The sequence below is a fragment of the Sarcophilus harrisii genome, chromosome 1 (genome assembly GCF_902635505.1).
Source record: "Sarcophilus harrisii chromosome 1, mSarHar1.11, whole genome shotgun sequence".
In the NCBI taxonomy this organism is placed as follows: Eukaryota; Metazoa; Chordata; class Mammalia; order Dasyuromorphia; family Dasyuridae; genus Sarcophilus; species Sarcophilus harrisii.
The window spans coordinates 83,181,623-83,202,506 of record NC_045426.1 but is presented as its reverse complement, the minus strand read 5'-3'; the positions used below and the strand labels follow the sequence as shown (position 1 = coordinate 83,202,506).

General features: G+C 47.9%; 1 protein-coding gene across 2 annotated transcripts in view; it reads right to left on the bottom strand.

Moving 5' to 3' along the window:
* Positions 1–20,884, bottom strand: part of CACNA2D2 (calcium voltage-gated channel auxiliary subunit alpha2delta 2) — a 423,504-nt gene that overhangs the window by 1,987 nt on the left and 400,633 nt on the right. The window contains exons 19-35 of one of the 2 annotated variants that reach the window (XM_031958707.1): positions 20,810–20,881; positions 20,259–20,330; positions 20,095–20,156; positions 18,015–18,091; positions 15,560–15,580; positions 12,012–12,072; positions 4,597–4,694; positions 3,916–4,006; positions 3,609–3,671; positions 3,266–3,369; positions 2,688–2,786; positions 2,380–2,468; positions 2,032–2,079; positions 1,615–1,686; positions 1,337–1,489; positions 1,002–1,054; positions 784–839 (exon numbers count right to left, since the gene is read on the bottom strand). In XM_031958707.1, the coding sequence (XP_031814567.1) occupies positions 784–839; positions 1,002–1,054; positions 1,337–1,489; positions 1,615–1,686; positions 2,032–2,079; positions 2,380–2,468; positions 2,688–2,786; positions 3,266–3,369; positions 3,609–3,671; positions 3,916–4,006; positions 4,597–4,694; positions 12,012–12,072; positions 15,560–15,580; positions 18,015–18,091; positions 20,095–20,156; positions 20,259–20,330; positions 20,810–20,881 (1,291 nt within the window). The remainder of the gene's footprint in view (positions 1–783; positions 840–1,001; positions 1,055–1,336; positions 1,490–1,614; positions 1,687–2,031; positions 2,080–2,379; positions 2,469–2,687; positions 2,787–3,265; positions 3,370–3,608; positions 3,672–3,915; positions 4,007–4,596; positions 4,695–12,011; positions 12,073–15,559; positions 15,581–18,014; positions 18,092–20,094; positions 20,157–20,258; positions 20,331–20,809; positions 20,882–20,884) is intronic. The other variant, XM_031958716.1, reaches the window with a different exon arrangement.

Here is a 20,884-nt window from a genome sequence, read left to right as displayed (position 1 = left end):
CCGACAGGGATAAGTGGGTTCTCATCTGGATGGTTGTCTCCCTGATTTCTCCCTCCCCTCAACCCTCAACCCCTAACCAGGGATCTTAATGAACTCAAATTCAGGGCACTCCAAAAGTCTTTCATAGCTTAAATAAACTTAAAGAGCTTAAGAGTGCACAAAGACTTTGGGACAGCTTGTATTTGTAGCAGGACTCTGAAAGGGGCACGAAACTGGGAACTTCCCAAGTCTGTGTATTTCCAAGTTTGATTTGGAGTGCTGGTATCCTACAAATCCTGTTCTTAACACTCCCTACTTCTTGAAATTCATTTCTTTGGCTGGCTCTGGGTGGCAAATGGAAAGTGTGGAGATTATCCGGGGATGCGTCTCCCATCCCAAACTCAGGTAATCTCAGAAATAAAATCTCGAGAACAGAAGGAGCTTGCGACCCATCTAGGACTGTCTCCCTTCCTGTGTAACTATCTCTTTTTCAGGTTTTCATGTAGCAGCTGTGCAGACACCATATGAAAATTCCCACGGATAAGGATCTGGAATGATAGGCAGTTCCTAATGCAGGAAGTCTGTCTGCCCCACTGTTAGATAGCTCTCGACATTAATTACAGTGGTCTTCCTAATGTTAAGCCAAAATCTAGTTCTGTCTCCTGAAGCCAAGCAGAAAAAAGCCTAATAATCCTTCCAAATGTCAGTCTTTCTTAAAGACAGGAGTTATGTAATTCCCAAGGCTTCCTCAGGCCAAATGTCCCCAACCCTTTCCCACCCATCCTTGTTCACGTGGTACAGTACCTGCTTGGAACCAACTGTGATAGGTGAATCCATAGAGAAGCTGCTGGAGCAAGGACCTGAGGACGGCAGGTCCAACAGAAATCAGGCTGAGGTTTGGGCTTGCGCCTGTCTAGGTCCCCTGCTCAGATCCTGCTCCCCTCCTGAACCTCCCCAAGCAGCAAAACTTCATTCCCTAACAGTAAAGCGGACATTCCCCCATTCTTGGCCCAAAGGCTCACCAGGCTGCGGCTGAAGTCCACCAGGCCAGGTTGAGGAAGTCGGCGATGGTAGGCTGGAGAGAGAAGGACAGGCTTCTACAACTGCTTGAGATCCCTCCTCTGGTCTCAATTCCTTGCCCCCCCTAGGAACTTCTGTTGCTCTCTTCAGCCCCCCCCCCCCCAAATCGCTCTCCAGAGTTGGTCAGGAGCTAGCTCTGCCCAAAGGACTAACCCACACCTACAGTCTAACACAGAAAGGGCATTCTGGGGACCCTTCCTGCAGCACTGCAAGTGGCTAGGACAGAGCTCCTGGGCTGAAGTCTCAGGGGCCATTGGAGCAGGAGCTTCTCACTTACAACAAAGACCCCTCGGGGGGCAGCGCCCGTGTTGCTCTGAGCCCGGGGGGTGCACACAGCTTGGTAGTCAAAGGACTCTTTGCGAGTGAAGAAGGAGTTATTATACAGTGCAAGCATGAGGTTGGCGTCCACCTCGCTGAAGAATTTGCCCACCTATAAGGAGAAGGAGGTCTTCCTAGGCATGAGGCAAGATGGGAGGGCTGGGGCTGCTTTGTGGCCCGGCTCCAAGAGCCTCAGCAAGGAAGGCCCCCCCCCCCCCCTCAGCCTGGCTAGCTCACCTGGTCCCACTGATTGTACTGGTTGGAGAGAACCAAGAATCCACCATCATCAATGAGAACGCAGAGCAGATCCTGAGAGAGGGAGGAAGGGAGCAAGTTGTGGTCAGCCCTGGCGGGGAGCCAAGGTGTGTGGTGGGGGCACAAGCACGTTCCTGATGCCCCGTGCAGGGGGAACAGCCTCGCTCCCCCCCGACGCAGAGGGGCACCACGGAGGTGAAGTGGGAAGAGCGCCGGACAAGCAATTTGAGCACTGAATTCTGGTTCACCTGAGTGAACATGAGTAATTAATTTTCTCCCTCTGGGTCTCATTTTCTCGCTCTCAATCTCAGGATCCTAGGAGGCTTTTCTGGGATAGAGGGAGGAGAGGAGAAGAAGAGGGTGGGCTGGGAAAGGAGGAGTTTTAGGGCTGCCCCCTACCTCGTTGTTGACGTCACAGTCCATCTCACAGTGGCTGTTGGGGCCACACTGTTGGGGAGAAAGCAGAGCTTGCTTCAGGGAAGGCTGGGGGTGGCAGAGGCTCAGCATCTCTCAGAGGGGACTTCCTCCTTTCCTCTCCCCGCATTCTCCCTCCCCCACAGACTGTCATCCTCATAATTCAGGGGAATGGGAGATTCATTAGGTCAACAGGAGCAATACTGTCTCTATCCTGGGATATGATGGATTCTGAACAGTTTCTAGGATTGAGAGGCTGAGGGGAGGATGATGGAGTCACAGGGCACAAGAGTATCTGGAAAATAATTCTGCTGATTGGCCCTTCCCCTCTACCTTCTGTGGCTGGTCCCGATCTGTTCGATTGCTGGCCAACACCTTGAACTTCTCAGCCCAGGCTTCCAGATCCAGCTTCACTCCCACCACTAAGGAAGGAGAGGGTCCTGATTAGTGGCCAGGGCCTTCGCAGGGACCTTTTTAGGAGGTCTAGTCTTAACTTTGATCCTTTTTCTCTGTCCTACTCCCCAGCAGCTGTGCCTTTTACCCTCAGGCTTCAGCATTGGTGGTCTTTGTGTGTTTGTTGGATCCCCCCATCCCTGCCCCTTCCTTCAGGGTTCTCTCCCAGATCTCTTTCCCTTCCTTACCCGCAGGCTTGATTGTCCTTCCCCCAAGGGTGAGTTCCACAGCTGTGCTCACCAGGATGCCCACAGTGTTGTTCTCCAGCTCCAGAGGCCTGAGGAGAGCTGGGGAGGAAGGGGGTGGGCGTGGAGTGAGAGGGAGAGCCCAGGGTCAGCAGAAGCTCTCGGGCCTGGGAGAGGCAGAAGGCCCAAAGCCAGCATTCCGCTCTCCCCCTTGCTACAGGCCCCGGGTCTTCCCAAGGGTCCCCAGTGTTCCCTTCTTCCTAGAGTTGGTGCTCTCCTTCGGCCCAGGGGGAGGCTGGGAAGGGCGAGGTGGAGGGCAGAGGTTCAGAGGAGTGGGGGAGAGAAGCTCTAACATCCCTCCGAGCTTACAATCAGGCCGAGAGCCTTTATCCACAATCTGGCTCCTGGGGTTGCAGGTTTCTGGGAGGACCCAAATGTCTTTCCCCACTTATGCTGCCTCATCTGTACCCTTTCTCCATTCCCTGACACACGGAGGGTGGGGAACTATGACCCGGGGCTCCTTGCCTGGCCGGGGAGTGTCTGGGCCCAGGGGCTGAGGAGCCTTGGCTAGGCTCACTTACAATCATGATAGGGAGGCTTGAAGATGTAGCCCTGGTTGTCCAGGCTACGCCGGTAAAAGCTGGCATTGAAGGGTTCGGGGTTCTCCTCCCAGTCCTCGGCTGCCCTAGAGACCCGGAGTGTCACAGGAGGGCACGGGAAGAAGGCGGGGGAGGGCAAAAGAATGTGGGAATTCTGGGGACTGGAGGCAAACAGGAAGGTGGCCAGGGCCGGGGGGCAGAGGCTGGGTCTCAGAAGGCCGGAGGGGGCTGCTGCGGACACTAGCGCCAAAATCAGATACAAAGTTCATTCAGGGCATGGGACTGAATATGGGGTTCAGGCGGGGCGAGCCTTGGGATGACTCACTTGTTGGGGAAAACCCGGGTGATGCCCCCGTCTGTAGCAGCAAACACAGCGAGGAGGCTGTACCTGAGGGTAGGAGCAGGGTCAGCGCAAAGGGGAGCAGTTCCGGGACCATCTGCACTGACCAGGGGGGCATATCTGCCCGTCCCTGGGAGGGGCACCTCTCTCCACCCTGTCCCTTGGGCTATGACCTTGTGGCCCGCTCCTCCCGCTTCCCAGAGGGGCGTCCCACCGGGGACCAGAGCGGGAGGAGGGGGCAGGGGCTGGGAAGGCCCAGTGCGGTTTTGGGGCAGAGAGGGGCAGCACCTACGTGTTGAGGTCCTGGTCCTTCCACACCTTCTCCACCAGTTGCTGTGTGATGCCGGTGTCCAGAATCAGGTTGTGTAGGAGGAAGTTATTACCTTCAGAGCAAGGTGGGGAGGGGACAAAGGAGAGTCCTGGTTTCCTCACCCACCACCCTGCAGCCCCTTCCCCAAAGTCCCTCCCCCCCCCCCCCAGCCAAGCCTGGTCAGGGGCCGTTCTGAAAAAACAGCTTCAGAGCTCCTTCACCCCAGGCTTTCTGATCCTCCATCCTCCATGACTTCCCTGGCTCTGACCTCCTGTGCTCAGGGGCTTGGGATGAACCAGACTGATTGGTTGTTGGACCTTACTATGAAACACAGAAGGCTTTTTACATATCCCGTCTTCCTGGGGCTGTCCCTGTTTAGACTAGGGCTCCCTTAGGGTAGAAGTTACCTCCGCCTCAGAGAAGGGGCTCCCCCGGGATGGGAGGCTTGTCTTACACTGGGGGCTCTGCACCTGCCTTAGACTAAGGGCTCCACACCTCCTCTTTCCCCAACTTTGCTGCTTATTCCCTAGGGTCCCTGTTCTCTGCCCCCCCCCCGTTTTCCTTCTGTATCATGCCCCCCCCAATGCCCTACACTTTGGTCTTGCCGTGTTGGAATTGGGGTAGCTTCCCCTCAGGACCAGGGGGCCGCTCCCCGACACTTACACTGCTTGGAGTCTGGAGTCACCTTCTCCATGAGCTCAATAAAGTTCTTGAGAAACTCCGTGTTGTTGTCTGAGGCATTCAGGTCCTTGCAGTATTCTCTGGGAGGGGGAGGGGGAGAGGGGGCAGGGGACCAGTGGGTGACCCCACAATGGATGGGCCACTCACTGTGTGCTGTGCCGCAGACTCACCCAGGTTGGGGACTGTGTGTGTGCCTGTGTGTGATGGTCTCTGCATCCAGAGTCATTTGTGGCCCATGGGTATAGATAATTTTTCTCCTGAGGCAGTTGGGGTTAAGTGACTTGCCCAGGATCACACAACAAGGAAGTGTTAAGTGTCTGAGGCCAGATTGAACTCGGGTCCTCCCGACTCCAGGGCCGGTGCTCTCCCCACTGCGCCACTGAGCTGCCCCCGGGTACATTTCTGTATGCATATGGTTTACATGCTTGTCTTTTTATGTGCTCATTACTCTCTCCATGTGGTTGAACATATATTTTCTTCTTAATCACACTTTTTAATGTGAGCTTTACTGCTCCCTACTGCAGACCATGAGTTTTCAGAGAGCTCCTTTTCGCTATCTCCTCCAAATGATGAGCCTCTCTGAAGGCAGCTCCTGCACCTTCTCTGTCTCTCCTACAATACGGAACACAGCAGGATACACAGAGGGCTCAGGAAAATAGCTAATATTTCTATCGTCTTTTAGAGTCTGTAAATGTCATCTCATTTGGTCCTCTCAACAATGCTGTGAAGGTAGGTGCTATTATTAGCCCATGCTACAGATGAATAAACTGAGGCTCAAAGAGGTTAAATGACTTTCCAGGATCATATAACTAGTGTTTGAGGCAGGATTTGAACGATGACTTCCTCACTCCAAGTCTAACATTCTGTCTTCTATTCCACCGAACCTCTTAAGGAAAAACTTATTGGTTGATTGATTCATGAGTTAGGGTTACAGTGTTATAGGGTCCTATATTCCGATGGAAGAAACCTTAGGGATCAATTCCATCATTTGATCTTGGTTTTAGCATGTATATGTTTTTGAGTGTAATAATAATAATATATGTTTATAAATGGAAGCTAATAATAATGATACCTAGTTTTGTGAAAGTCATAATACTAGGAATTGTTACTAGCTTAATTTTATAGATCAGGAAACAGATTCAGAGAGTTTCAGGGATTTGCTTGAGGGTCAGCCAGTTTGTCAGAGCTGGGATTAAACCAAGGCTTTTTTGGCTCCAAATATAGTATTCTATTCTAGAATGTTTTTTTTTCCTTGTAATACACGGCTTTCTGCCCACTCACATTTGTGGGTTTGTAATATGACTGAGTACAAGAATAAGTGAGCAAGAATAGGGAATGTCTAATCTTCAGAACTATCTGCTGGAGAGACATCTATGCCAGTAGATTCCCAGGCATGAAGTATATGGGAGGTGCCATTATGAATTTCTAGCATGGGTGGGATGGGGATGGTGTATATAGACAATCTTACTGGGAAACTTAAAGCTCTCCAGCAGGGACATGGGCCAGGGATTGCCACCTTGGAGGGGACGCCAGAAACAGGTAACACTTTTTTGTACCACAACACGCAGCCCTCCATGAGTGACCCTACCCTTTATTCTTCAGTTCCTTGGATTACTGTCATCACCTGTCTTCCCTGCTCCTACCCACTTGCTGCTGGACCCTTCTAAAAAACCAAATCAACCTTTTGACTAGGTTCAGTTAATTTGTTATCTAATGTCAACTGAGTCCTCTCTGAGACATGGCAATTTATTTTTCAACTTACTTTCATGTTCTCCTCAGTAGCTTTTCTAAATCTCTTCCTTCCTCCTTGCCTTTCAGCAGAGAAACTTGTTTCCTACTTTGCTGAAAACAAAGCCAACACCATAAAAACAAAGAGCCTCCTCTTTTCCCTTACTCCACACTTCAAAATCCTTTGTTATCTTGCATTTTCCCTTCCTTTGCTTTAGTCTCAGCTGTCAACATCGATGTCAACATCTCCATTTAAGCCTTAGATAGAAACCTTTTCAACTATGGAAAAAAATAGTTGAAGGTGAGAGGCGGGGTAAGGAGCAGAACGTTGGTGGTCCAGGAGACAATTTAACCATTGGTACAATCATGTTGGGTCAAAGGCAGAACTGCAAGAGAGTCAAGCACCAGGAAGAGGGGTGCCATGGCAAGAGGATGAGGATGGCTATGTGAGTCAAGAGAAGACTTTGAGATGAGATGTGAGGAGACCATGGTTTCCTGACAAAGGATCCCTGGCTCTCCCTTCCTTCCTGTCTTCCTCCCCCCCTTCTCTGTCTCTGTTTCTGTCTTCTCTCTTCTTCCCCCCATACAGAGTCCCATTTGTCCCACTGCCTCCACTTGGGTCCTTCCACCTTCTCTGACAGCCTGCTTTCTCTATCACTTATTCAATTTCTCCACCTTCACTGTCTCTTTCACTTCTGCCCTTGAACATGCCCATCTTTTCCCCACCCTTAAAAAATTCTCTACTTGATCTTGCCACTCCTTCACGTTATTGTCTTAAACCTCTTCTCTCAAATTTTATAGCTGAGTTTTTAGAAAATGTCTAAATATGTTGCTTCCACTTCCTTACTCCCATTCACTTCTCAATCATTTGACATCTGTCTTCTACCCTATCATTCATCTACAACTGCTCTTTTTAAAGTTGTTAACGACTTCAACACTAAATCCAACGGCCTTTTCTTATTCCTCATTCTCCTCCAGCTGTTGACACGATCAGTCACTCCATCTTTCCAGACACTTTCTTCATTTTTGTGTCCTATGACATAGCTCTCTCTTCATCCTCTTTCTATTCACCTGACCACTACTCTGTCTCTTTTGCTGGATCATCACCTTGATTAAATGTAGATGTCTTTTAAAGCTTTATCCTAGATCCTCTTTTCCTCCCTAAAATTTCCTTTGACAATGTCATTTGCACTTATTGATTCAATTATCTCTATATATAGAGGAATCCTAAATCTTGAACTCTAGGCCATAATCATCGACTGCCTAATGTACATATCTCCACTGGGATGGCCCTTAGGCATCTTAAACTCAACACGGTCCAAATAGAACTCATTATTTCTGTTCCTTCCCATTTCTGAAGAGAGTACTTTTAGTCACACAGATTTAAAATTTGAGTTATCCTCTACTCTGCATCATCATTGCTCATCCAATCACTGGATTTTGTCAATTCTACCTTCAGAATATTTCTTACACCCATTCCCTTTTCCCTACCCACAGAGCCCCTCCCCTAGATGAGGTCCTCATTTTTGTTATTCCCAGCCTACTGAAGTAGTCTCCTGATTGATCTTTCTGCTTCCAATCTCTCATCTCTCCAATCCATTCTCCATGCAGCTAGCAAGTTGATATTCTCAAGGCATAGACCTGACCATGGTTGTGCCCTTCTTAAAAAATCTTAAATAGGTTCAATATTGCTATCTCTAAGATGAAAAGGAAAATCTTCAGCCTGGAATTTGAAGCTCCCTAGAGTGTGATCCCAACTTACCTTTTCACTTATTTCACACTCCTCTTCATACAGTCTCTGTTCCCGTCAAATTGGTTGGTTTGTTCTTCAAAGACATTGAACCTTTACTTTCCATACCCCACCATGAGCTCTCTTCCCTCAGTAGCTTGCTTGATGTATAAGTAAGATACCATGACCTTTATGAGCCTCTTACTGATCTCACAGAAGTTTGCTACTTTCTTCTTTTTGAAATTACATTGTATTTACTTATATGTGTACATATCTTTTTAGTAGAATGTAAGCTTCTTGAGGACAGACATTTCATTTTTTTTTGTCTTATACCTCCCACAATATCTGTACCTACTAGATATTTAGTATTTGTTACTCAGGACCAAGTTCTTTTGATGATTATGGCTTTATAATACAGTTTGATATCTGGTACTCCTAGGCTTCCTGTGATCTCACATTTTTATTTTCCCTTGAGATTTTTTTAATCTTTTACTTGTTTAGGTGAATTTTGTTATTTTTTTTCCTTTTTTTTTTTTTTTTTAAATAACTTTTTATTGACAGAACCCATGCCAGGGTAATGTTTTACAACATTATCCCTTGCACTCACTTTTGTTCCAATTTTTCCCCTCCCTCCCTCCACCCCCTCCCCCAGATGGCAGTTAAATGAGTTTTGTTATTTTTTTCTAGCTCCATAAAGTAATTTTTTATTAGTTTGGTTGGTATGGCACTAAATAAATAATTTATTTATTTTATTTAATTTATATGATATTGTCACCTTTATTATATGAGCTGTCAGCCCATAATCAATTCATATTTCTTTAGTTATTTAGATCTTTTATTTGTGTAAAGAGTGTTTGTGTTCATATAATTCCTATGTGTGTCCTGGCAGGTCGACTCTTAAGTATTTTACGCTGTCTGTAGTGATTTAAAATGGAATATTTCTTTCTATTTCTTCCTGTTGGATTTTGTGGTATGACAGGAATGCTGATTTATATAGATTTATTTTATTTTCTGCAACTTTGCTGAAGTTGTTAAATCATCTCAATTAGTTTTTAGTTGACTCTCTAAATGTTCTCTAAGTAAACTATCATATCATCTCAAAAGCAATCATTTTGCTTCCCCTCTGCCTATGTTTATTCCTCTGATTTCTTTTTCTTACCTTCTTATGTTTAATGATTGTTGACTTGAATTGGTCAGGAATAGGATTCACTGTATGGACATGGTCAGGATTAAGGCTCAGTCTATGACTGGGGATGGGCAAATTAATGATTGAGTCAGGATTGATTTTGGTCAAGGTGAAAATACAGTTTGGAGTTGATTTTAATGCTCTATATGCAGCCAGATTAAAGGATCTCCCCATGACCAGGTTTAGTGGTTGGCCAAATGTCAACTTATGACTGATTCTAGAGCTTAGTGGGTTAGAATTCAGTTTGGACAAGGGTTTAGGGCTAAGTGTGGAGTCAGAATTAGTGTTTACCCTGTAAACAAGGTAAAGGCTCTCATTTTCAAGTAGGAATTCATTCTTTGTATTTGCATTACCATTTCCTAGCATTGTGCTTGACACATGGTAGATACTTAATAAATGATTGTTGACTTATTGATTGACCATGACCAGGACTGATGAATTTATGACCAAATTCTGGCCAAAGCCAACAGGAGTTGGAACTGCCAATGTCATCTTTTCTCTTGGACTTGGTTTCTCTGCATTTCATGTCTCTGATTTGGCCTTAGGCTATTTAGATGAGGCTGGAGATGTGAGTAGGCAGAGTGCTTTGGTAGGTAGCTAGTATATTGTGTAGGTTTGATCCCCTAAAGAGAGGTAGCACTCCACTAGGATACTATCGCTAGCCTACCATCTACCCTATTTGCTCATGGTCTAGGGTACGGGGATCTTGTTCTGTTTACTCTAGCCTCATTCTCAATCACCATCAGTCGGATATACGTCCTGGAAATTGGCATTCATCCTTCTGGATGTGTTAGAGAAGCTAGGATTGGGTCTAGGAGCAATGCAAATTATATAAATTCTAAAATGTCAGAATTCTGTCTAGGGAGGCATTGGGTAGAGAATCAAGGGAAAAGGGGGATAGGGAAATAGTCCCTGAGTCACATATCCCAAAGGAACCAGAAAAGACATCAGCAGCCATAGCCCCTGTGCCAAGGACAAACACAGTTTTTTCACACCCCTACCTCCCTTCCATCCTCAGCCTAGGGCCCTTCCAGCTTCTGCCCCTTCCCCTGCTACCCTGTCCTTTCCTCCTCCTAGCCACACACTCTGACCCAGATAACAATCATGATACTTGTCTTTGAGCTTCCTTGTATCCTCCTGCTGGAAGAAAAGAACCTCCATTGCCCCTGTATGTGTGAATGATCCTGACTTCCCCAGACCTGATTCAGAAACTCAGCGTGTTCTGGGTTTCAGGCCAGGTTATGCCTTGTGAAAAGCCTCACCATTCCTTTCTACCTGGGCAGGTCCACAAAGGGGCTTTCTCTGGGGCTGGAATGTATGTATGTGTTCATGTACCAGTCCTGGTCCTTGTCCTGGTCCTTTTGGATTATCCCTTCCCTCCAATTTCATCCCCCCAGATCTAGGAAGCTAGTGCCAGATGGCTCTACTTACCCAGAGCAGATGTTTCAAAGACCCAGTGGCCTATCCCCTGCCCTGCCCTACTCCTGCTCTGGTGGACATGGGGTATTATCAGAAATGAGCTGGGGATGGGATTGGGGTAAGTGCTTTTGAAGAGAGGACAGGTTGTTGCCCACTTTGATCCCATGGTTCAGCAACAGTAGGGCTGCTTGCTAGGAGTCCCCAGCCCCAGGTGCAAGCAGGGCAGAGGGGGCACCACTAAGGAGAGTGTTTTTCCCAACTCTTGGGAATTATTTGGTCCCTTTGCCCCCCTCCACCAACAAAGACACTGACACAAGGAAGACAAGGTGGGAAGGGGTAGGGAGAGGAATCTCAGACCACAGAGCAGCAGATGCCCACAGGGGGGCTGTAGGGGTAGGGAAACCCTCCCTTGGCCTGACATTGGATGCACCAGGGAAGCCCAAGTACAGGTTGAAATTGAGTTAAAAAGGCCCAGAGTCCTATAAAAGCTGGAGTAAGGGTGGGAATGGAGGAAACTTTGGGGGTAGACATGAGGGCATCTTGGGATTTTGTCTGGCAGGATTTCCAAAGTGGAGTAAGAGGTAGAGTTGGTGGGGGTGGGGATGGGAACAGCTAGAGGCTGAAATTTGAAAGCTCCAAAGACTAGAATGGAAAGGGACTCTAGGGATGGAGCTGAGGAGGATTTCTGGAGAGAAGATAGAAAATTCCATGGGAATATAAATTTGGGAAAGTCACTTGGGGATGAATCTGGGAGAATCACGAGCTACAGAATTTGGGAAGTTGTACAGGGGATGCACTTGGGGAGACTTGGGGTCAGAGCTTGCAGAACTGCTAAATAAGCCCTTCCATGGGGTGGTAGTGAATACAGTGGAGGAAAGGGACAACTGGGGCAATTAGGTTTTCAGCTGTTGGCCTTAGGGGCCTGGGGGCACCTTGGTCTGCTGCTTGGTGGGGCCGGACACTGTCCGGATACATGGCCCTAGTATGTAGACCTGCCTATACTGGCAGCCACACATATGGGGCTCATGTATATGATGGGGCAGAGAATGGGTATGGGCATGAAAGGGAGACTTCAGGAGCAGCATCTCCATGGGATTCCCCAGGGAGAACCTCATAGGGCAGAGGAAGACACCAGCACACAACACAGACACAGAGAAAATCAGAGGTGGCAGTGCGGGCAGAGGAGAGGTAGGGATGAAAAATGGGGCATGGTAGGAGATAGGGGTTCTCAAGATTACTGTGGGAATGGAAGGAGGAAGGGAGAAAAGGACAAACAGACAGAAGGAAGGAGAGAAGGATGGACGGACACCTCGGCAAGCTCACACGCAAAGCTACCTGGGAGCAATGAAAACATGTCCTTCAGATTCAAAGCTGTTTGGGAGCAGGAACTCAAAATCTGCAACAGAAAGGGAGGGTTATCCGGCGGGGGGCTGGGGGAAGGTGGGAGGCCTGGGGGCTCAGAGCAGGGGCTCAGGCTCAGGCTCAGGCTCAGAAAGGAAAGGGAAGGATGGGCAAGGGAGGTGAGGGGCAGTAGCAGGAAGGAAGGGAGAGATACCAGCAAAAAAGGAGTCCCCCACACTGACACTTTCATTGTGGGGTAGTGAGAGAAGAGGAAGGGGTGGGGGGTGGTCCCTTTGGAAACTGCAGCATCGCAAGAGAAGGGAAGTTATAGCCAATATGTTGCCCAGGTCTGGGTGGACTGGTTTGTCCTCACATGTGCAATGGAGTCCATTGGCTTGGCTGTATATGTCTCCATACCACTGTATATCACATATACACGGATACACACACACACACATACACACACATATATATACACACACAGCTATATATATGCATGGTCTGGGCGAATGTGCCGGTCTCTCTCATCGCATCCATAAAGGAAAAGAACCACATGCATCGTTCAGCTCGGAAGGAACTTTGCGGACACCGACTGATTTGGGGAATCCGCAGATTTTTGCCTTTGGCTGTTCTTGGTTTTTTTCCTTTAACATTTTTTTTTGTTCTATTTTCAGGCATCAACATGGCCAAACCGAGGGGATCTTTCATGGAGACAGACAGTCCAACCAGAGACGTGTCTGTGGCACAGTTGGGCTGCAGTGCATTGTGGAGTTCTAGGGGTACAATTGGAACCTAGACATTTTTCTCTAGGTCAGGGCAGTAATGGAGAAGAAACCCTCCTATCCTTGTCTATAGAACCTGGCATGTGATGGGTAAGGGGAAGGCAAAATTTTGGTCTAGATGGGATCAGTCAGATCTGGAACACAGATATCAGAATCCTGATTTCATCTTGTTTTGGAATTGTTGGACCTTGGAGTTCCTTAGTCTGGTGGGGGTAAGGTGGGTGGGATGGATTAGATTGGGAAGGTTGAAGGGAAAGATTTGAGACTGAGGAGACTATGTTCAAAAAGTAAGCAGATATACTCTAACAGATATATGTCATCTTGGGGCTAGAAGCATCTGGGAGGCAGAAAGGAAGGAAATTGTTAGGTGTTTTTGACTTCCATTACAGGATGGGATGGGAATGAGTAGGGTGGGAGGGTAGGTAGAAGGATGATGTCTGACCAGGTGTTATCAAGAACTCAGGAGGCCTAGGGAGGCATGCTGAAGGTAGGGTCCAGATCCAAAAAGCACATAGCTTGGGCAGATTGGGATCTTCTCTGAAGGAAGGTGACTTGCCCAAGAACACATGTTAAGTGCCAGAACTGGGTCCTTTATTTCTAACTCTAGAGCCCTTTCCATTCTATAATGTCTTTTTTCCATGTGCCCTCTCTGTGAGTCTTTCCTTGGGAGTGGCTATTCTTCTTCTTAGGGATGAGAAAGGATCCATTCCACCTGCCCACACAAATATGTTGGTGGTATTCCTGGAATCTAGGGAAGTACTATTCTAGTCAGTCCAGTAGGATGTCTAGCATCACTGGTTCCTTATTTATTCCCAGAAAATGATTCCCCTTCTTTCCCCTCTCCTAACTTCTCCTCCTTTGAATGTCAAAGGTTTTCTTTTCTCTATGGAGAGGTCTTTTCTCAGGGCCCCTTCCCATGCATTGCCCAAGCTACCCACATCTTCCCACAATGCACTGCAAGACAGAAAGGATTGGGGCTTTGGGAGGGCTGAACTGTCACTGGTTGGACTGTTGCTTTCTGATAGGACTATAAGGTGGGGTCTGGATACAAGCCAATGAGAGGAGAAGGAAGAAGGATGGGGAGAGAGGAGAAGGTAGGAGGGAGGAGGAGGAGGAGGAAGGAAAATCTAGAAGACAGTCATTATTCCATTGGCATTGCATTGGCAAGGTCACTGGGTGAGGGAGAGAGGAGAGAGACAACTCAAGCTGGAGAGAACAGGGCATTTCTACTTGACACCCCAAATCTGGTCTGTGGTCCCCAGAAACCCCTCTTCATCCACCATCCATCCATTCTAGAAAAATCCTCCATGAGCCATCCTAAACAAGCCCCTGTTCCAGGCCATTTCATCCCTAACTTTCTAGGGAAAGATATTTCAGTCTCTTCCAGCCTCTAGTTCTGAACAATTACATATTTCACTGTCTGAGTCCTGGGTACTGGGCTGCCAATGCCAGGGAAGGAGCACCAGGAGGGGACTTCCTTTGATAGTAACAGGTGGACTCCCTCTCATCCTATACCCAATTCTCTATGCTGAATATATATATATATATATATATATATATATATATATATATATAAATTCTGTCTTCCCAGCCAGATTGGAAATTCCCTAAGACTTTTCCTTCTCTTTGTTCCTACCATGTAATTGAATACAAATCTGGGCTAATGGGGAAATCAGGAAAATCTTGGTGATGGGAGACATCGGATATAACTTCAGCACCACGGACAGTATCAGCATCCAAGTCTATTGGGAACTGGTTTGTGGATGTTGTAAATACAGAAGGCCCAACCAGAATCCCCTTTCTCCCTCCAAGAGGAGATCAAATATTTTGATCTTTAAACAGAGGCTAGGCTCCAGATGCTGGGGTAGGGGGTGGGGGAAGAAAGGAACACAGATGGACTTGGTACTGGGACTTGTTTGCCCTACTCCCTCCATCTTTCTAATTGTCCGTATTTCTTAGCAACATTCTGATGGTGTGTGCATTTCATTGGAGGGAAGAGTTGTTTTCTTTCCAATCTCATTTCTTTCTCCCTTTCCTTCCCTTTTTGTATTTTTGTCACCCCCATCCCTACACCACCCTCATGGAACATGGAAAGATGTATCCAATATTTGGAATCATTGAAAGGAAAGGAGAAAAAACCCTACACATCACTCTCTTCTGGGGATAGTGATGTCCTTCTCCTTAATCTACCTTCTGGGCAGGACTGTTCCTATTTTTTGGATTCCTGAGTCTAATACAATTGCCTTCCCTCACCCTAACCTCAGGAAAGCTTGGAGAATGGCGATGTGAGCCTAGATCAGCCCAGATGAGCCCGGCCCAGCCCTGTTCCCTAGATGTTGAGTTGACTTGGAAGGAGAAAGAAGAGGTAGGGAAACAAGGTCAAGGATTTAGGAGATAGGATGGGGAGTGGGGAGGTGGGAATAGGGGCCTAACATAGAAAGAGTAGAGAAGAAGGAGGTGTGTGGAATATCAGCTCAGGAGAAGGACCCTGTTGAGAGGGGCCCCGGGGGACATGGGATCTGAAATGAGGCTCCCTTCAGAAAGGGTCCTGCCCAAGCTGGCTAGAGCTAGGAGGGATCAGAGGGAAGAAGGGACAGAACTGGAAGTGGAAGTAGAGAGAGGTTAGTTTGGCCTCGGGCAGGGCTTGGAGATGGGGCAAGCAGGGGTGTGGGGCAGTAAGGAGGAGGATGGGGTGGTTAGGGGAAGGGAAGGTTGGGAATCGGGTGAAGGGTTGAGTGTGCTCGTTCTGAATATACTTGCCCTTCAGTTTGCTGATTGACACTGTGAGAATCCACCATAGAGAGAAAGCAAGGAAAACAAAAACAAACACAAACACAAACAAAAAAAAACAAAACAAAAAAGGGGGTTGGGTGGAAAGGGGAAGGGGCACAAACAATATTTTATTCAATGGCCATTTGAATGAAAATATTGTGTATCATAATCATACTCAAAGGAAACCTCGCAAAAACGACATGAGAGAGAAAGAGAGAAAAAACTCAAAGGAGGAAAGTCCCCAAGCCCCCCCCAGGAGGCAGGCCCCCCCAGTGGGGGTGGGGGTGGGTGCACTGGAGGCCCAGAGCCCCAGCCACCCCCTCCCAGTCACCCCAGGGGCAGCAGCACACAGCAGGGGGCAGGGGTGCAGCACAGGCTCAGGAGGGAAAGCTGGTCACCCCCTTGGGAGAAGAAGGGAGGCAGGCATCGGATCCATGGGGCGCAACATGCAGAGGACGCCAACGACAGGCACAGGGGAGGCAGAGGGAAGAGATGAGAGAAAGTGAGAGAGGGGAGTAGGGAAAGGGTGGGAAAAAGAGAGAAGGGTTAGTTGGGCCAGACAGCAGAAGGAAGAGAGAGGGAGGGGGTGAAAGCGAGAGACAGAGGAAAAGCAAGGAAGAGGACAGATTGTGTGAGGGAAGATTAAAGAGAATGGAGACCAGAGAGAGGAAAGGGAATCAGGGAAAAGGGGGGACAGAGGGAAAGAAAGAGAAAGAAAACTAAAGAGAAGTAGAATGAGAGAGAGAGAAAGAGGAGAAAAAAGTAAGGAAGGAGAGTAAGGCAGGAAAAAGAAGGGAGAAGGGGCAGCTAGGTGGTGCAGTGAATAGGGCACCAACACTGGAGTCAGGAGGACCTGAGTTCAAATCTGAACTCAGACACTTAACACTAGCTGTGTGACTCTGGGCAAGTCACTTAACTCTGACTGCCTTGAAAACAGAAAAAAGAAAATGAGGGGGAAAGAAAGGAAGAGGATCAGGAGAAGGCGAGAAGGAAGAAAGAGAAAGAAAAAGAAAACTAGTATTAGTGAAAGGAGAAAACATGGGAAGTATAAGAGAGAGCTAGATGAGGAGGGAAAGGGGAGTGAGGGGAAAAGATAATAAAGGAGACACTGAATCAGAAAGAGGGGGGCTAAGAAGAAAAATGGAAGAAAACCAAGAGAAGGAGAAATAGTAAAATAGTGAGGGAGAAATCGTAAAACAGTGAGGGAGAGAAACATCAAAAAAGAAAGGGAGAGGGGAAAGTGAGGGAAGAATAGGGGAAATAGGGGAAAGGCATGGTAGAAGAGAAGGATAAAATGAGGGCAAAGAAAGAAAATGAGTAAGAGGAAGGGGAGGGAGAGAAAATTGAGGGTGGAGGTAAAAATGAGGGAAAAGGGAGACCTGTTGAAGAGAGAGAAGGGAAGAAAGAAAAGAAAGAAAAAGAAAGAAGGGATGGAAAAGACCCTGAAGGGATCAGGAGAAGGAATAATACCTATTACGGCTAACATTTACATAGTGTTTTTCATCCAGGGCTCTCTCTAGTCATCCTGATCTATATCTGGCACTGGACCCAGATGGCTCTGGAGGGGAAAGTGAGGGGTGTCCCTGCCACCCCTCCCTTGATTCAATCCAATTCACCTGCATGTCATAGCTTCCCCTCCAATGATGTCATGATCCTCTTTGAGAAGGAAGTACAAACAATAGTATTTATGATGTCCCAGACACTGTGCTAAGTGCTTTACAAATATGATCTTATTTGATTTTATAAGGATAAAATATATGTTGGGAGATAGGAGCTATTGTTATCCCTATTTTATAGATGAAGAAATTGAGGTAAATCGAGGTTAAGTGTATTGTCCAGGATCACACAGCTAGTAAATGTTGAAGACTGGATTTGAATTTGGGTTTTTCTGACTCCAGGCCCAGTCCTCCATTCATTGGATGCCCTCAAAAGGGAGGCAAATAGAGAGAAACCAGCTCCCCTCCTCAATGGGTCTCTGGGTCAAAAGTTAAGAGACAGAGTTCAGAAAACAGAGCGTGTAGTGGGTGGGGGTAGTGGCAGGCCAACACGGAAGTACATGGGATGATAAGAACCAAACCAGAAACCATAAAAAGAATGATCTGAAACTAAAATCAGAGAGGAGAAGAATCATGCAACTTTGGGCTAACTTTCCAATGAGCTGGCTGCTCCCAGCCCCCGGCCCTGCCAGGTGCCCTGGAGAGAAGGGCAGGCAGGGGGCCTCCCTCCCTTGTGTTCCCCTCCCTGCCCTCCCCTGAATCCCCGATCCACTCTGCAAACACTCCTTTTGGCCTGCTGTTGGCTGGGATGCCCCCCGGTTTTTCTTTGGGCTGAGCAGTGTGAGTTTATGGTGCCTGCTGCTCAGAATGGGCTGGGGCTGAGGGGCCAGGGGCGGTGGGGGCAAGGAGTGGGAGGGGCGGCAGGCACAGGTGGAAAGGCTACTTACACTTGACCTGCAGGATCTGGTCACTGAGGTTGGCTTGTAGATAGAACGTGCTGTAAGGAGGCAAGACCAGCCCAAGGCTGGGGGAGACAGAGAAAAGAGGGGAGCGTCATCCACTGGGGAAAATCCTAAGAGATCCCATGCTACTCTATTGTCCCTATTTGGGCGCTACCTTAAGTAGGGAGATCCGGGCTGGGCCAGGATGTCTTACCCAGCTTGGAGCTCCTCACCCTTGTCTGAAATGTCTCTTCTCTGGGGTGGTATCTGCTCCTTCTCTCTGAGGTTAGGACATTAGGAGCATGGTCTACCTGGGGATAAGGCTGCCAGCTGCAGCCTCGGAGTCACCTGGGACTCATTCCCACCCCCAACTCCGTCCTGGATTCTTGGATTCTCCTTTCCCATCTGTGTCCTCGCCTTGGAGCTCTCTAAGGGACCTTCTGGAACATTGACTCTGAGGGGACAGCCCACTGGGGCTCCAGGCCTCCTCCTCTGGACCCTGAAGCAAGGTGGGAGGGAGGCCCCCTCCCCTTCTAGCCTGCTCTGGCAGGAAACTTGCGGCAGACTTTGAGAAGACACTTCAAGCCATCTGCTGGTGCCTTCTCCATCTGTGTAGCAGCAAATTCACCAGAGAAGCAGAATGAATACTTGTCAAGAAGCTAGGTGGAGAGTGATCCCAGGTGTGAGGTGGGGGGTGGGAGAGATATTACAGCTTGACAGTTGTTGATCTGCCATAACAACCTGCTGTTTGGGGTGTGAGACCTGTGTGATGTGACAACACAGTCGGATGCTTCAAGCGTGCTGGGTGGGACCATGTGGGCTGCTGCTCAGGACGTGATAGTGCAGGCGGGTAGCCTGGCCCGGATTGGCTGAGCGCAATTGATTTCTAGGGTACAATAACATGGTTTATATCTGGGGTGTAGTGATAGAGCCTGTGAGTTAGCTTGCTGATTACTGGAATGGGGCAATAATAAATACTTTAAGGTTTGCAAATTGCTTTCTTTTATCACAACAAAGTAGGCAGCACAAGAATTAATTATCCCAATTTTAAAGAAAAGTTAGCAACTTGCCCAGAATCCTTAAGTTCAGTGCTCCGTCCCCCAACATCATATCGCCTCTCAGGAATAGCATGATGGCTAGGAGGTATTGGGTGGGGAGATCTGATATATCTGTCTGCCCCCCCTAGGGCACATCGCCTCTCAACAAGAGCATGGTGAGCAGGTGGTACAGGGTGGGGAGATCTGATATCAGAGGTGGGATAATATGACTTAGCATTTAGGTGGAAAGATATAGCTTTGGATGTGGGATGGGAAGATGCAGCCTGATATCATGAGTGTGACAGCCAGCCAGTCCTTAGTGATGAGAACATCTTTTATGTGGGGAATGGTACACACCCAAGATAATACAGCTTGTTATAGGATGCGATGATTTAGTCTTTTCTATGGAGAATGGTACACACCCAAGATAATACAGCTTGATACAGGACTTTTTCTATGGGTATGTTACACACCTAAGCTAATACAGCTGTGTGATCACAGACACCAGGGATGTGACAATATGACCTGAAATGGGGATAGGGAAATAGTCTGACATCCAGCCGACAGCTGGGATTAAGGCTGTGAGGGGTGGTTTGAGGTATGGTGTATGAAAATAGAGCCTCCTATTTTGGGTGTGAGGGCAAAGTCAGTGGGATTGCCTGTTACCCAGCAGAGCTCACAGGTCAGCCTCACATACTTGTCCTATTCCCACTCATCCCAGGGATTGGACGTCAGAGAGAAGCCAGAGATTTCTCTCTCTGGATCACTCTTGTGTGTGTGTGTGTGTGTGTATGTGTGTGTGTGTGCGCAAAGGTGGGCTAGAGTTTTTAGTAAATGTTCTCAGAGGGAATAGGAGTTGAATGAAAGCTATGCATAGTGGGAGGGTGGGGGAATGGGGACTAGTTAAAGCCAGGTGGAGGGACTGAGGAAGCTGCAAGAGGAATTCAGCTCCTCAACTAAGGTCCCAGGCTCTAGGGCTGGAGGGTGTCTCTTCACACATACCTCTTCCCTACTTGTCCCCTGAATCCCACTTTTGGGGCTCCCCTCACCTGTAATTGGTACTTTTGATCGGGACCCAGGTATAGTTTCGAATGACTTCATCAATGTATCTCTGGAAGAAAAGAGCATGAGGTCAACAGAAGCTTCTTCCCCCTCCTCCATATTTCTTCCCCTCCCTGTCCCGTCTCTCTTTTCCCCACAGCCAAAATTTCACCTCATCCAGGGATTTGATGAGAGTCTTGATTTGTTTGTGTCCCCTTTTCCCATCAATCATGCTCTTTCGGATCTAAGGGGTGGTAAAGAATAGTGTGAGAATAAGGTGAGGGGTTGGTCAGACTAAGGCTTGCTGAGGAGAGTAGATTGGGGAACAAGAAGGCTATTTGAAGTGTAGGGGATGAGGTGGGACCGAAGATTAGGACAAAAGAGGGTCAAAGAAACAAATGGACCAGAAAATAGTTCAATGTTACACAGGTCGGGTAGGGAGGTGAATGTGGAAGCTCAATTGATTGGGGAATGGAGAAGCAGTATTTAAACAGAGGAAGTTCCCCAATGTGGGATGAGGGGACAAAGAAGTGGGATCCTGCTGATCAGGTGAACACAGATGAATGAGGCAGCTGGAGCTTTGGGGGATGAGAATTGGGGAGAAGGAAAGCTGGGCCAGAGAAATGAGAGGAGTATTAGGAAAAGAGGAGACTGGAAGGTAGGTGCTGAAGGGCAGTGGGAACTAGAGGCTACTCTGGGGCAGGCTGAAGGTCCTCCTCTTACTTCTTCCTTGTTTTCATCTTCTAGTTCAGCATCTAGGAAATCCAAGGTCACTGGCTCCCGAAAGTTGGTGATCTG